Source organism: Micropterus dolomieu, linkage group LG19 (assembly GCF_021292245.1).
Source record: "Micropterus dolomieu isolate WLL.071019.BEF.003 ecotype Adirondacks linkage group LG19, ASM2129224v1, whole genome shotgun sequence".
In the NCBI taxonomy this organism is placed as follows: Eukaryota; Metazoa; Chordata; class Actinopteri; order Centrarchiformes; family Centrarchidae; genus Micropterus; species Micropterus dolomieu.
The window spans coordinates 26,855,604-26,873,103 of NC_060168.1; the positions used below are offsets into that span (position 1 = coordinate 26,855,604).

At 38.3% G+C, this 17,500-nt stretch overlaps 1 protein-coding gene across 8 annotated transcripts in view; it reads left to right on the forward strand.

Annotated features, from left to right (window-relative positions):
• The window catches only part of gria2b (glutamate receptor, ionotropic, AMPA 2b), a 52,070-nt gene that overhangs the window by 29,727 nt on the left and 4,843 nt on the right, over positions 1-17,500 (forward strand). For all 8 annotated transcript variants that reach the window (XR_006821883.1, XR_006821884.1, XR_006821887.1 and 5 more), the window contains exons 4-12: positions 7,396-7,592; positions 11,059-11,112; positions 11,218-11,376; positions 12,606-12,773; positions 14,305-14,409; positions 14,610-14,717; positions 15,205-15,411; positions 15,572-15,939; positions 17,098-17,296. Coding sequence is in view for 3 of the 8 variants with exons in the window: in XM_046030809.1 (XP_045886765.1) it covers positions 7,396-7,592; positions 11,059-11,112; positions 11,218-11,376; positions 12,606-12,773; positions 14,305-14,409; positions 14,610-14,717; positions 15,205-15,411; positions 15,572-15,939; positions 17,098-17,296 (1,565 nt within the window). In the remaining 5 variants the exon portion in view is untranslated. The remainder of the gene's footprint in view (positions 1-7,395; positions 7,593-11,058; positions 11,113-11,217; positions 11,377-12,605; positions 12,774-14,304; positions 14,410-14,609; positions 14,718-15,204; positions 15,412-15,571; positions 15,940-17,097; positions 17,297-17,500) is intronic.

Consider the following 17,500-nt stretch of genomic DNA (forward strand, 5'->3'; position numbering starts at 1 on the left):
ACATCGCCAAACTCCGCCCCTCCCTCTCACAACTAGATGCTGAGAAGTTGATCCATGCCTTTATCTCCTCCAGGTTGGACTACTGTAATGCCCTCCTCATCGGGATCCCTGGCAGGAGACTGCAAAAGCTCCAGCATATTCAGAACTGCGCTGCCCGGGTCCTGACGAGGAGGCGCAAATATGACCATATCACTCCAGTCCTGAAATCCCTCCACTGGCTGCCCATTCAATACAGAATTCAATATAAAATCTGTCTCCTTACCCACCAGTGCATACATGGAACTGCCCCTGCCTACCTCAGTGAACTCCTCACCCCACTCACCACCTTAAGAAACCTCCGCTCCTCCATCTCTACCCACTGCCTGCACCAACCAAGGACTAAACTCTCCACCATGGGAGATAGGGCCTTCCAGGCAGTCGCCCCACGGCTCTGGAATGCCCTCCCAGAGCCCCTAAGGGCCCCACAAACTCTGGAGGTTTTTAAGAAGGGCCTAAAGACTTTTCTATTTCAAATGGCTTTTTAACAGTCATGGTTTTAAATCTTTTGTTACGGTGTTTTATTGCGATTGTTATTTTCTGGAACTGTTTTTAACCCCTTGTTGCTGTAGCACTTTGAGATTTCCCTGAAATGTAAAGTGCATTATAAATAAAATTTATTATTATTATTATTATAACAATGTTAAGAATCACCAACATCCCGGTTTATCAGTCGCAACCTTTCCCAAGACAATAAAGAGATGCTTCGAAGTTGCGGCTCAAAATTAATTTATTAATTTATGTCAATAACATAAACAAAAAGTCTTTATTACAGCAATAATTGATTTAAAAAAATCTCTATCTATATCAAATTTTGTTATCAGAACTAAAAGTGTCTCTAAGCTAAGCCTGTGCACCTGCAATTGCAATACTGCAAGATCATGGATTGATTTTATGCAAGGCAGTCAAAGATGAAAAATTATCCAACTTCAAATTATAATAACCAGACTTACTTCGTATTTAAATCTATTCTCTCTATTCTTTGATCCCTTTCTTCAAGGATTTTTTCTATTCAACATTGTTATAGGTATGAAAATTTTAATATATTTAGCAGACTGAATGTCTGAATGGTTCTACACACAATACATTCTCAGCCTTAACATTTTGGTGTTTTTCACATCTAGTGTTTGAACATCACACAACATGTCACTGTAAAATGGCAGAAAGCAGAGTGATAGAAGGCCAAGTGTAAAGCGTAAAGACAATAACTGCAGCTTCTTCTGCGCTAACTTGCTTTGCTGTGTCATGTAAGTAATTTCATTCAGTCGTCTGCTAATTGTGATTCTGTGACTTGTGCCCTTGGTGAACAATGTAGTCTCCTGCAGCACAAAGGGAGCATCCAGCACTGAAAAGGAAATCTCTTCTGCAGATAGAGTTTTAATACTGTTACTGCAATGGAAGAATAGAATTAAGACCTCAATACTATCCAGTTACAATAGAGGAAGTATTTTTTCATTTTGTCATATAGGGATGCTCAGCTTTAAGGTTACACTTCTTAAGCCCCTTTATTACTTCCTATTATAGAATGAAACATTTTTTATTTTCAGGACACTAAAATGAGGAGTTTGGGGATCACTTTCAAAAAGCACTTTGAGGCCGTTGAATGATACTTAAAGAATTCCCAAAGATGGCTTACCAGAACATTAAAATAATTCCCTGGGTGGCTTAAGGTAATAGGAAGTGAATCTACTCAAAGAAGTGGGATCACAAGTATGCTATCTATACACTAGTGTTTAGGCTGTGTAGTGCCAATAGCTTAGATGAATTTAGAGCATTTCCGCCCTGTATTATTGTTAACTCTCAATTGTTTTTCATCACTGAAACTCCCCCTCGCACACATAGTCTTCACTTGATCTATCTACAATGTTGCCCTTATGTTGTACCCTCCCTCTCATTTCTTTCCACATGCTCTTCTTCCTCACCTCACAGAATCCATTGCTAATCTTCCAAGTCAGCATTGCTGTTACTGACAGCAGAATCAAATACTGTACCTCTCCAAAATCAAAGGGCAGGTGTCAACCAGCTGCTTTAGACTGTCCTCATGCTAATCCTAACTCTGACCCGCTGTCTCTACTGTACATCCACAATGGCACTAAAGGGCCTATTGTGCATATTTCATCATTGCATGGCTGTCTAATTAGGTCAGTGTGATGAACTCATTCCCATGGCAACCGAAGTGTGGAGAGAGACAGAGAGAGAGAAAGAGAGAGAGATTGTAAGTGACTGAGCAGGTGGGTAAATGATGCAAGGATGTGTGTGTGGGTGTTTCTCAGTCAAAGATGGAGCTGAGGGAGAAGAAGCAATAGAGTTGCCACTGGTTATAATAAATTCTATTAGCACATTGAGACTAATGGATGAACCAACACCACCATTGTCAGCTGTTGTCAGTAAGTCAGTTTAGATAATTAATGTATGTCTGTGGGCGCTCTGAGCGTTCTTTTTTGCATTCCTTTGGCTCACTGCAGATATGTTCTCAGACAGACTTTTAGAAATGCATCTCACCAAATCTTTGATATTTCAGTACTGCCAGTTGGATCAAAAAGATAGGAACAAAAAAGGGAAAGAATAAAGAGGAAAGAAAAGCAAATACATTTTTACAACCTGGGTCTTTGGTCATCATTCATATTAAAGCTCAGTATCCTTAGAAATTTGATTTTGCACCTCACTATTTACATCAAATACTCAGTGTAAAAGCAGAAAATAATGAGCCCATTAATTAGAATCACAATCAGCTTTAATGCCAAGTAGGGTGACTTGGTGCATAACAATAAACATAAAATATATAAATATAAAATGTAAAACAGAAAAGGTAGAAAAAATATTAAAGCATAATAAAGAATATATGTACAAAGGTGATTTGTGCATAGATATGCAACATCGGATTTATATGTGCAAACATTTACAGTATGTATCTTAAAGTGGTGGGTTCGGGGGTATGAGCGTCAGTATCAGTGGAGGTCTCGGGCCTTGTTTTAATGTTTATGTAAATCAGATCATGTCTGAAACTGCAGGGTTGTTGTGTGGGGTACCTCAGAGTTCTGTCTTGGGACCCATCCTGTTCCTTTTGTATATATTTACTCTAGGACAGATAATTAGTCAATTCAGTGACATATTTTAGTGGTTATGTGACACCTTGAAAACAGAAACAATGATTAGCGCCCCTGGAAGTAGAATCCCTCAGGTTAAACACCATATTGGTGACTTAGGCTCGTCTGTCCAGCCGAGCCTCAGGAGCTTAGGTACAGTGCCTTGCGAAAGTATTCGGCCCCCTTGAACTTTTCGACCTTTTGCCACATTTCAGGCTTCAAACATAAAGATATAAAACTGTAATTTTTTGTGAAGAATCAACAACAAGTGGGACACAATTATGAAGTGGAACGAAATTTATTGGATATTTCAAACTTTTTTAACAAATAAAAAACTGAAAAATTGGGCGTGCAAAATTATTCAGCACTGTATTGTTTTTGATTCTGCGATGTCCTTAGAGTAGCATTCTAAACAATTAGTCAGAAACTGTTTCTTCTAACTAAGGAATATATCCAAATTAAGAACACTGGTGTCAAGGGGTGAGTTGGAGATGATCATTCATGCTTTTATTTCCTCTCGTTTAGATTACTATAACAGTCTTTTTACTTGGTTGAGCAAGAAGGATCTTTACCGTCTCCAGGCTGTTCTGAACTCTGCTGCAAGGCTTTTAACTCACATAAACAAAAGAGCGCACGTCACACCTGTTTTAGTTGCACTTCACCGGTTACCAGTCCAGTATAGAGTTCAATTTAAAGTCCTGGTTCTTACTTTTAGAGACCTGCACGGTCAAGTTCCTCCCAACATCTCTGAGCTGATACAGCTTCATACTCATACCCGTAGCCTGAGGTCATCAGGTCAGAGGTTGTTAGTGGTTCCCTACACTCATTTTAAAACCAGAGGGGATCGTTCATTCTAAGCAGTGGCACCTAGGCTGTGGAATGCATTGCTTCCCTTTCTACATTGTGTGAATTCTGTTTATTATTTTAAAAAGCAACTGAAGACACTGCTATTCAAGTAGGTTCTATGCTTTCCATCTGTATTTAAACTTTCTTATGCATTGTATTTTACTTTGTTGTATTGTATTACATTTTATTGTGAAGCACTTTGTGATTTTTATCTGTGAAAGGTGATATACAAATAAACTTTACTTACTTATTTACTTACTTGATGAGGCCAGCTGCAGATGGAATGAAACTGTTATTGTTTTGGTCCTGATAGACCACAGCCTCTTGATAGAGGGGAGTGTCAGTCATCGTTTGACTCCCTAAACTTGATCCTGTCTCCACTTCACTTGTTTAAGTCACAAGGACAATAACTAAAGAGTCCGGATTTGTCCATTCCACAAACAGTACGTGGTCAGCGAGCGTGCGCTGTGCCTACTGCAAGTTGGCCTGCGGTGAAATGTCAACACTGACCAAAGTAAATGAAGCAAACACACCGGGGGAGTAGACTTTTACAGATCATGACAAAGATTCCAGATCAGAAGAACAGTGCTGTTGAATCACTGTTACATGGTTACATCAGCCGCTGTTGATGTAAAATTAATGAATAAATGAATAAAAGTCACTGTTTTCCCCACCAGTAGCTGAAGTTCATCCAGTTTGTTGCACTGTGAGCGCATGTTGGAGGGAAATATTCCCAGTAACAGTGTGTAAGAGACTTTCCCCTCTCCTCCGTTGTTTCACTGCATGAGCAAAGGTGAGAGCGCCTTTCAACAGAATGTCCAATAATTCCACTTGTGACACATGAAAAGTTAAATAGATCCGCTGGCGTTGTTTCCTTGATGTTCATTAACTATTCTGTGGTGAGACAGCTCTGTGTAACGCAGCAGAAAACTGAATTTACAGACAAAACAGCGTGCACCAAAACACAGAGACACCCATCCGCGACGCCATCATTAAGTGGTGAACAGTAGACCCCTCACAGACCTAATTAAAATCATTTTTTAACTACAGCATTGATCTTTTCATTAACATTAAGTGTTTAATTGCCTGTCATTAGGCTCTAACCTTAAAGTTGAAATAATCAGTGTTTTTTTTTGTGGCCATCTCCACAGCCAGGTAAAGCCAGCCACTCATCATGTGGTCACAGCCAGTTGCTGTGGCAACAGGTGGCTACAGTCAGAGCTTAGCCTTAGATGGTGAACACAGTGGAGCATGTAACAGCTAAAAAAGCAGATATTTCACTCAGGAGTAAGTGGAAAGCAAAACAGAGCTAAAAGGAGTGTGAATATTGGGTTTACATTTATCAGGTGGTCAGAAACAGAAAATGAATGCTAATGCTGCTCTGTATCTGGTGAATGTATATCAGTTGTGATTACTTCAATGCCTTCTCAAATTGTTGAATAATATAATTCTACTTTGCACGCTAGTTCATGTCACCTTATTCTCCCGTGACCTTTTAAATCTAGGGCAATTTAGGGTTAGATCTTTAATTTCCAGTGCTGTGGTGGTGTCATGCCTGTTATATTGGTTGGCATAATGTTGGCTGCAAGCCATGACATATCATTCTAAACAAAAGTGTCATTAAGCCATTCTTATGCAAGAGTAATATGCATCAGTAGTCTGATCAGCATCATTTAGATCAGCAACAAAGAGGATAATATCTAGAGTGGACTGTTGTACAGCAGATTCGAAAAAGTAAGCCAAATAATTAGAATTCTATAAACAGCAGTCTAGTGATCTTATAATGATTTTGTGGGTCTTAACTCAGTGGCAGCCACACCCTCACACACAGTTCATAGACACTAATCTTGTCAAATGTATTTATTAATTAATGTAACCTTAAACACCACTGATGCAGAATTAACATTTACTCTAACATTTTCCTTTTGTCCTTGCTTTAACGTCACTGTTAATCACTCTAAATTTGAATTATATAATTTAATAAGCATTGATGAAACAGTCAAATGTAACCACACCATTACGACCTCACGGTAATAATGATGTATAGTTCATTCAGATAAAACTGCAAGCCTCCATTTTCCACCCCACCATCATAAAACCACCGCTGTGTCGCATGAAATTGATTACATCTGTAATTCACCTTGCTGTAGCAAGGCTGAATGAAACACTCGACCCTTTTATCAAACTGCTCTCCAACTGCCTGCTGCAGACCAGGGATCAATATAAGGAGAGATTCAGCTGTGAGACTAGATAGAGAGGGTGTTAGAAATATAAGTTTTAGAATGGGTAGTCTTTGCCTTTAACAGACATTGTTACATGTAAATGAATTACTCAGATGTGACATAATATGTCTATTCTTCAGTGTATCATGTTATTTTTCTGTTTTGGGTAAAGATTAAACACTTACATGCATACTGCATAGGATGGTTCTGATGTAATTTCTGATGTTTTATTATAACTCACCCACACTCCAAAAAAACAGGGATAGTTGCATCCAGCCTGGCAGAGTGCTTCAAAGTCAGTTTTTTCACTTGTTTTGGAGCTTTTGACCATATCATACACTCATCCACTTCTGGACTTCTCCATGTTGGCTCAAACATTGAGCTTGAAAGTTTATTCTTCACTTTGTAAATAGTCCTCAGAATAATGAGAAGTAATGAAAATAATGGAAAGTTTGAACATCTATAGTTCCATGGCAATGGAGCTTTATATGCTGATGAAAGCTATGTGATAAAGTGAAAACAAGCAAGTAAGTGGACCTGTAAGTTGAGATTGTTGTGTGAAATTGTTTTCGAATAATTCTGTTCAAAACTGCAGTCATAAATCAGGAATATAAAACTTTTGGTATTGACGCAGTCAAGTGTATTGTTAGACCCACTTTCCTCCCACATGTTGGTCAGGTTCATGCCAGAACACCCGTGATTCATCATGATGAGCTCTTTACATAAGGCATTGAGTCTCTGTAAAACATCCTTGACTAAGCAGACAGTGAATGCAGCCAATCTGCAATAAAATGTTCAACAATGGTTGTGAATAAGAATTGTCTGCTACATAATTTGTTTTGAGTTTATGTTCTTTTTTTTCTGCTTCTCTCATTGCTCTTTCACCATGACTTCCCTTGTTTGTGGCTATGTCTAAAGTATGTGGCAGTGCCCATACTATAAGCACACAAAATGTTCTACAACCATTCTTTTAGGGAAATCTTGAATTAAATGCATTGCTTCAGCAGAAAGGGCAACAAAGAGACAGATACTGTGCATTATATCTTCTTTATCCCTACCTTTCCAATGTGCGAAAACGTTTTTGGTCCCATTTGTCAGCAGGATGTCTCTAAAACTCCAAAAGTCTTCAATCCCAAAGGATACCATGAATAAGTCAGACAGAGAGTGTGCATATTGTTTTGAATCCACGTTCTTTCCATCCTCAGGCCTGACAACGCTGCAGGTTGTTCTTGACACAGCAGCAGAGAGGAAGTGGCAGGTGACAGCCATCAATGTGGGAAACCTTAAAGACGAGAGGAAGGATGAGGCCTACCGCTCACTGTTCCAAGATCTGGAGAACAAGAAAGAGAGGAGGGTGATCCTGGACTGTGAACAGGACAAAGTAAAAGACATCATGGATCAGGTAGAGTGCGGAGTTTATTTCAATCATTCTATTCAAACATGTTTCGTTAAAGAAGGCTATGGGACATGACAGACATTTTACCTTTTCTTGTTAAAACTTGTGCAGAAGAGCTAACACCAGCATGTGCCCTGTTTTTCAACAGACTGTAATTATTCCTGTCCCTAAAATAGCCCATCCAACTGAAAACAATGATTTTAGACCGGTGGCTCTTACATCAGTTGTGATGGAATGTCTTGAGAAATGTGTGGTGTCTATGTTGAAAGCAGATGTGAACAGCAAATTAGACCCATTATAGTTTTCTTATAGAAGAGAGAAGGATGGTGTACGGATGATCCTATAAAGTGTCATTGAGTACCTAGAAAAGCACTAAATAAATCAAATGTATTATTATTATGATTATTATTAATAATAATATTGATATTATTATTAACATTAATATTAGAGGGTTGTATGTAGTTTTTCAATGAAATTACTTATTGTCAATGGGCTCAAAACTCACTTAGAAATGAAGCACACGCCTGTTTTCTCTGTTGCTTGCATCTACCAGCATTCTGCTTTTAATGTGAGGACACTGGGTCGGATGCAGCCCTGTGCGCACTCCTCAGGCTCTCAGACTACAGCGACAACACCGCAGCTAATGACATGCAGTCCACTAACACCATAAAACAACCGTCTCCCAGCAAAACACAGACTTCACAAAAGAATGAAAACAACAATCAAGTTTTATGTGCTGAAACACAATAGACCAAACGAGATTCAGATGATGTTGAGTAAAACACAGTGAACATCAGAAAGGTGATGGAGAATGTCAAGTTAGCTCACAGGCTAACGCCAAGCAGTTGCTAATGTTATCCGGTGCAAAGTTGTATCGCTTTCCACATTTCAGTTCACTGTTCACCTTACAAACGTGACCCATGTTACTATCATGTGTACCATTATTATGTCAAAGTGTTGACTTAGCCTTCAAGAAAGGATGTAACAGTAAAAAATAAATGTGGAGCGATTTGTTTACTAGCCTATAGTGATGCAGGCAGGGCAGCCAGCTAACGTTATATTACATCGGACCTGTTTACTTTCTAATGTTCAATTTAGATTTATTGTCGTTTCACCAATACTTATGTACACAGCTTATGCTAATACTACCATTATGCACTTTTTAAAAAACATCTTGAGGACAAGTACTGCTTATGCTCTGCTGCTTTTTTTTAAATTTTAGCTCTGATTTGAACACTTAGCATCATAATTCAATGCATGGGGGAAGCTCTGTAGTGTCATGTTACAGGGCTAATGTTAACAACGTGGCGTTTCATGACATTAACCACTAGTTTTAATTTGAAAGGATGCATATTTATTATTGCTAACTTGACCGGGCGCAGCACATTTGGTTGCTAACTTGACCGTGGAGCCCTACACATAAAAAAACGATGCTAAAGGGGTACCCAGGGCATTAAAAAGTGTCCATATGTGACGAGTTGGGATTGAGAATGTGTTGCTCTGGACAGGGTGTTGGTCTGTCTTATCAGTAAAATATCAGTACTGGAGCTCCACAAGGCTGTGTCAGCTTACCTATTTTTTTTACATTGTATACAGATCCATGCTTATGTGTCGTCATCCAGGCACTCACACAACTATATTTTCAAGTAGTCAGATTCCCAGTTTACTATATAGGCATAATGATACAAACCTCCCAAAGAAGTTGGTGATCACAGTCCGGTGGTTATACATAACCAGCCAATTACACCAGTTCAGTCCTATAAGTATCTTGGTGTCCATATTGATAGCACTGTAATCAACCTGGAATATTCATAATCTCACACCTCCAGAGAATGCATTTATTACATAGATTACATCTGTACATTTTTATTTTATTAGGCTGTTTTGGAGAGTTTAATCAGATATGTTATGAATGCATGGTTTGGGAACCTTCCTGGATCATCAAAGTCAAAGTTATCGCATTTGGTTCAGAAAGCAATGAAATGGAAAGATCATCATAATCTACACTCACTGTGCTTTCTGGTTCTCAACAATGTGATTAAATCAGGACCCACCTGAAAATGAGACTGTGTAACTTTTGCTAAATGGTCACCATATGCTACTGGTCATACCAGACCACGTAAGGCTGTGGCAGAAAACACCCTGATTGCATTGGATTGAGAATTGGTAAATTGTATTGCTTATGAATTACACAATTTACTTCAAGAGAAGCGAAAGATCAAGAATGTGTTTTCCAATCTTTCAAGAGTTTTATAGTCTTGCTTTAAGGAAATCATATCTCAGTCAAGTCAATAGACAAACCAAACCGAGACACTTTTACAGTCCCTGAAATTAAAGCTTGATTTAACACTATTAAAGCATATAATTGGCACAATGTTCTTTGTATTTCGTCATAATATTTAATGTCAAGAAGAAGAGAAAATAAGGAAGTGTAGGAAATTGTCTGCAGTATTTTTTTTAAAGTAAGTGAATGCAGGAAATGCTAACAACCCTATTGTCCTTTAATTTCTCCTGTAGGACAAAAGTGATATTCAACCAAAATATTTGCTTTTGAAACAGCACTTAGAAAAACAACCTTGTCACATGGACCCAGCAGTCCAGCAGATGCAGAAAGGCACCATAACAATTACACTAATTGTTCATTCAGGCTATAAACAACACTCCAATTAAAGGCAAAACAGATGCACATAAACATGTTTTTTTTACTCCACTTTTTACCCGAGAGAGAGCCTTATCGATTACCATTTAAAGCATGCCAACGTCTGTTTAACTGAATGCTGAATGAAATCAATGCCCACAGCCTCGGTGCCTGTTTATCGGGGAAAAACAGAATCCATTCAGGTGGAAGTTCCTTGCTTCATGTCAAAGACATTTACGTAGGAGATACGCAACATTATTATTCAAATATGCTTTAAGTGGCGGTCCTGACAAACGGAGGTGCCAGTCAAGCAGCAGGATTAGTTTCAGGTGTGTCATTTATGAGATACTAAAATGGTACATAGCTGAGATATTTATGTTATTTTCTGTTGCTTTACTGATAAGGTAGGTGAATTTGGAATTGGATATCTCTGCCTAGCAGTATTTGTGACTGACGCCACTTTTTTTTTTATTGCGTGATAATAACCAGGACTGTTACCTGTGTTATGGGTGATTGTGACAAATTAAAATGTCTGAATTTGATGGTAGATTTATGTAGTTTGGATATAACTATTATTTTATACACTTGTCTTATCTCTGGTTGCCACACTCTTGGTCTATCAAGGAATTATAATGAATGTTTTCCAAAATAATAGTAACAGAAAGAAGCTTTAAATTAGCTGTCATGCATATGGTAAGTCATTTTAAAACTGTATTTGAAGAACTGGTTTCAGAGACTTTTATTGTGCTATCTTCTTTGCCTGAGACTTATTTCTTTATTCCAGTGGGAGCTTATACGTCTGGGGTTTTTTTTGTGTGTCTCATAACAATGCAGGTCATCACAATTGGCAGACATGTAAAAGGCTATCACTACATTATAGCCAATCTGGTAAGTTTAAACAGCTTATTTGTTTACAGATCATGTGATCACTTTATATGTTTTTAAAATCCCTCATATAGAGAGATAAAATCTGGGTCTAAATGATGTTTTCAGGGTTTCATTGATGGGGACCTATCCAAAATCCAGTATGGCGGCGCCAACGTGTCAGGCTTTCAGATTGTTGATTTTGATGATCCTTTGGTGTCCAAGTTTGACCAGAGATGGGAGGCCCTAGAAGAAAAGGAGTATCCTGGTGCTGACAATAAAATAAGGGTGAGTTTAAGTATGCATGCATGCCTGAGTGCATGTGTGTTTTTCTTTTTTTTTCTTTTTCTTTATTTGCTTGGTGGGAAATGTCTTTGTAAGCACTTAAATGTGCCTGAGTTGCACTAATGTCTTTGTAACCTTAAAGTAAAACATGCTGCCTCCATCTGCATCGCCCAACTTTACACTCAGACATACACACTGTGTGCATTATTAAACAAATCTCTGAGTAAAGATTCTCATGCACTGTTTCACAAACAAACATCCCATGAGCTGAGTGCTAGCATTTTTTATACAAATTATATTATTTGAAAGGCATGCAATGTAAATTAAATCAGGATGTTGTGAAATTGAATTGAGAAATTATTTATTTATTATATTTACTGCCTATACTAGCCCTTTGGTGTTACTAATATCTGCTCTCTTGGAACTGAAAATGCATCCCACACTTCATTTCCAAACTCAGAGATACTGTAAACTACTCACATTTGAAATATCAGCCATCACCAAAAATATTATCCCAAAAAACAAGATTTTTTTTTTATTGCCAGGCTGCTGCAAATGGTTCAAGTCTGGGTGAAAAATCACTCTGACATTTACAACATAGTGTTGCACAGAACATAAATACAACACATATAAAATAAAAAAGGCCACCAGAACCAGACATAAAATATGCACTCTGATAAGGACAAGATGCCTTAACAGGGAGGGTAATGAGCAGGAGGTATGGTGTGTGTGTAGAACTTCAGAGGAGGATACTTTATTTTTAAAGTGGCTCATGTTGGTTATCCTCATTTGTTCGATATGTGAATTTAAGGTTAGAACTTTAAAGTTAAAATATTTACCTCTGTCACTGCTATTTATGAGCAACAACATATAAAGTTACATCTTTAAAGGATAAGGCTTATAATACTACTTCCAACCCCAACCGCATTAATTTCTGCTCAAGAGGGTCACGAACATGTAGTTTAAGTTTCTTGAAAGTGCTACATAACATCCTAAAACAGTGGGGCACTGTACTAAATGTTCATCAATCAGCAGTAAAACTGTGTTTTCAGCTGCAGATGATTGCTCTTGTGAGGAAACATGTAGGATCTGGTTCATTGATACATTATTTGAACAACAAAAGTCTATTGCACATATATAAGCTAAATCAGGGTTAAGTGAGATTAGGGTTAGGCAGAGAGATTTCTGACATCTTACTATTCTTAACATCTTTATCCATTGTCTTCCCCTAGTACACATCAGCATTGACCTACGATGCCGTGCAGGTGATGACGGAGGCCTTCCGCTACCTGCACAAACAGCGCATTGATTTCACCAGGAGGGCCAACAATGGTGACTGCCTGGCTAATCCCGCTGTACCCTGGGCTCAGGGAGTCGAGATAGAGCGAGCACTGAAACAGGTAACACATTGCACATACACACGTCCTTTTGTTGGTAAAGACTTGTTGCCATGGTAACAGCAGATCTCCTTTAGGAAATGCACCCACAAAGGCAGAAAGTACTTCACAGAGATTGATTAAAGACTGACGTTTTTACCATGCATGTGGACGCACACAAATATACTGACAGCTACTCTTCAGAAGAGAAACAGAGGTCTGTCCTCTGAGCTTTGATGCAAGGCAAGATTAGCTTTACTCCTGTTGAGAAATGAAGCCTGACAGCCAAAGTGAATTTTTTTGTTTGTTTTTCAGGTTGTAGCTATTGTTTCTGAACTTGGTATACAAGTCAAAATTGAGGTGCATCTGCCTTTCAGGCCAAGAGCAACTGATAACAGATCTCAAAAAAATCTTATATATATATAGACTTCATATATTATTCATATTCAGAAAACATTTACTTTATCTGAAATTAACACAGTGGGAACTACTATCAGTATCTGAGGATATACACTCAGAAAAAGTATCTGTCAAAAAAGTGAAACAAATATTTCAAAGAAAAATGCCTATGGCATTGCAACAAGGCTTTATGGTTATTTTGGATGTCTATAGGAACAATCAACCAACGGACAAGATGCTGAGTGCAAGTATTTATGTTCCTTTTTTTGTATCTCTGCCCATATGACTTGTCTATCTGAGCTTGGGAAAAGTCCCTGAACTCTTCCTATTGGCTATGAGGTATCATGGAGAGGGATGTCAACTGTATCCAGGGTGAGATTTTTTCAGAGACTCTCAGAGAGCATCTCCAGAATTTGATCAGTACTTAGCTTTGATTCCATCACCTGGTACCCAGGAAGTCTGGATATGCATATACAAGATGAGGATAAGCAGTCTTTGGCTACCCCATGAGGACAAGACAAGTCACTGGATTGGGATCAAACATATGAAAATAAAAGACAGAGCAACAGACATGAAATGCACACATCAAGCTAAGGCACAAGACAAAACTACTGCCAATTAGAGAAGAGATGGAGAATATTGTGCGTGTCGCAACACATGCTGTGTCTTTGCTGCAGTCTCCTATCCAATTTGGACACTGATAGTTTCCTTATGTCTTCTATTCTGCTAATTTTTTAGCTCAGTATAAAACCACATTTAATAACAGCACACCCATCTTCACTGTGCCTCATGGCCATTAGGTAGGGTTGAGAGACTCCTGAGCTTAAATGGACAAGTCATAGTGAGACAGAGACATAGATAAAAGGGAAATGTTCATCCTTTTAGTGGAATGTTCTTATGGAAATCTAAGATGATGACCTCCTGGAATACCGTATGTTGGAATCTGTTCACTATTAAGGAATCTAGAATTAGTGACAGATTATGGGACTTTTTTTTAGCTCTTGAAATTCTGCAAATTGTCCCCATGTCAGTCAGAAGCAGTATGATAAATTATACCAAACATATCAAAAAGCTGTTTCCATGTGACAGAGCAGTCTTAGTGTACATACTTTGAAAGTCAGCTTGAGGATGACATGTTTGATTTTTTGTCTTGAAGGTGCGTGTGGAAGGCCTGACAGGTAACATCCAGTTTGATCAACATGGCAAGCGAGTCAACTACTCAGTAAACATCATGGAATTGAAGACTAACGGCCCTGTAAAGGTAAGCATCTGGGTGGTCTGTCCTCTTCTCTAGAAATTAAGTTAAATATATATGTCTAAATATAAATTCAATTCTAGATTTATATATATATAGTTTAGTTAAATTTGAGGGTCACATTATGTAAAGCAGCACACTTAGCACCCAAGATTAATCATACATATGTTGCTTTCATGGCTAATATTGATTTTTTGTCCCAACAGATTGGATACTGGAATGAAGTTGACAAAATGGCTGTCACCAAATCTGATGTCTTTGCCAACGACACAACAGGAATGGAAAACAAAACAGTTATTGTCACCACCATCTTGGTAAATATTATAATATAAGCCTGCATAATTAAGTATAAACTGCTTTAATTGTCTTTCCAATGTCTCCCTTCTGCTGTTAAGTAGATGGGGAAACAGTTCGCTCCTGGTCCAACATATGGTGCCACAATAAACATTTATATCTTTATTTGATTTAGACTTAATTTGGCGATATGATGATATTTATAATATTATTTATATTATATATATATATTATATTATTTTATATAATATTATTTCCCAGAAAGGAGAGGATAGTTTTTTTTTTGTTGTAGCATGCCACTTCTGTATGAATTCTGGCTTCAGATTGACAACCAGAATAACACCAGACCAGCAACAAGGATGTGCTTTGTTTAAGACCAGTGCCCTCTTGGATTCAAAATGACCTGTCACCCTCATGTGAAGCCCTTGTCTTTGAAGCTGCTTTTTACATTGTAATTCAAACTTCTTGTGCTGAACAGTGTTTTCTGTTTCTGTCTCTGTCCTTCAGGAAGCTCCATATGTAATGCTGAAAAAGAACGCCGACCTTTTTGTGGACAATGAGCGCTACGAGGGTTACTGTGTAGATCTGGCTGCGGAGATAGCAAAGCACTGCGGCTTCAAATATCAACTGAAAATAGTGGGTGATGGGAAATATGGAGCCAGAGATGCAGAGACCAAAATCTGGAATGGGATGGTTGGAGAGTTAGTGTATGGGGTGAGTTATCTTTAACAACAGGTCACTTAAGACCTTGATTAACACTACATGCCACTTATTCTGGTTCTTTAATTTTAAGGGGTATTGTTGTGAAATCCCATTAAAGTACATTTAATCATTTTTGTCCTGTTTTGCTTGATTTTGTACTTTGGTTTGATAGAAAGCAGACATTGCAGTGGCTCCTTTGACCATCACTTTGGTACGAGAGGAGGTGATTGACTTCTCCAAACCCTTCATGTCCCTGGGAATCTCTATCATGATAAAGAAGCCTCAGAAATCCAAACCAGGAGTTTTCTCTTTCCTGGACCCACTGGCATATGAGATCTGGATGTGTATTGTTTTTGCCTACATTGGTGTCAGCGTGGTGCTGTTCTTGGTCAGCCGCTTCAGCCCATATGAGTGGCACACTGAAGAGTACGAGGATGGGCAGATACAGACCAATGAGTCGACTAACGAGTTTGGCATATTCAACAGCCTGTGGTTCTCTCTTGGAGCGTTCATGCGCCAAGGCTGTGACATCTCACCTAGGTAGGTCAGAAATATCAACGACTGCCATGTTTTTAATTAACTAGAAATAACTGTTGTCTTCATGCATTTATTACTTGGAGTGTAAGTGTGCTTTATCAGATTTCACAGTAACCGCTTACAGAGTTTATTTGCAACTGCGATTTTGCCAGACCGCCCTCCACAAATATATTGCTGTTTAGGTCATTTGTGCAAGCAGCTTATTGTGACCCATATTTGTGCTTTATTATTAGGCTATATTAAGAATGGCGTAACGATGAAGTCAGGGTAGGTAGTATAAAGACTGTCCAGATGGGGCGGAGGCCAGGGGGATGGATGGGTCAAACACAGGTCTTTTACCCAGGAGACCACTATTTGTGTCCCATGTGAAACCAAAAGTCAGTGTCGAGTCTAAAAATAGTTTTTCCCATATTGGGCTACCAACACTTGTTTTCTGGTCTGTAATGAGCTTTACAATCTCAAAGGACCACTAACTGCTGTAAACTTTGGGTCTTGTATTACAGGAAAAGTCATCATAAATTAAAGGAATAATAAAGGAATTTAGTAAGTAGAGTAGTAGTAGTAGAGTAAATTTTTCAATGTATGCAAGGTTGGTAGGAGCAGTACTAGATCCCTTTATTACAGTGCTTACATTTATTAAATGAGTTAAGTAAATAGTTTCTTCTTCATGAATGTATTGTAAGATAACTTTTGTATACTGTAGATAGCTTTCATAATGTGTGAGACCAGACACTTGTCCTCAACAGTCATGCTAGTAAGGTTAGAGGCATGTACTCACCAAAGATTAATCGACATGTCTTCTACATCTGTGCAGTGTCAGCATGGCTCCAAAATCAGGAGGCAGTGTTCTATTGTTATATAATGTTAGCTTATTTATTCTACTGAAGCAAGGCTGTCCTTTCTCTGTTTATAATATTTGCTGAATTGTTTATTTCTTAGAGGCATGTTATTAAACCCTAGACAGAACCTCAACATATTACTTCTCAAGAATAGATTTGGTATTTCACACAGCAAAGAGTGCATCATTACCATCAAGTCATAGTCCTCTGGGATAAAAGTGTTTTAATGTACATCAAACTTCAATGAAATCACGTCCACTCATCATGACTATTGAATGATGAAAAGCACAAGTGAATATTTCTTTATTTGTTGTTCCAACAGGTCTCTGTCTGGTCGTATTGTTGGTGGCGTTTGGTGGTTCTTCACTTTAATCATCATCTCCTCCTACACGGCAAACCTGGCTGCTTTCCTGACTGTCGAAAGGATGGTCTCTCCCATTGAAAGTGCAGAGGATCTGGCTAAACAGACAGAGATAGCCTATGGGACTCTGGACTCTGGCTCCACTAAAGAGTTTTTTAGGGTAAGAGATCACCCTGATTCAAGTAGGTTGTGGTGGTTTTGTCCAAAAACACTGACTGAAAAAGTTTTGGAGGCCAGAAATCTGCAGCTTGCAAAGCAGTTTTGAAATGATATTTAAATTTTGGCAGTAAATCATATCAGCGTCACATACAATGTTTAGGGGAAGAAATAATGTAACTGAAAGATTTCATATCCTGCTTGTATT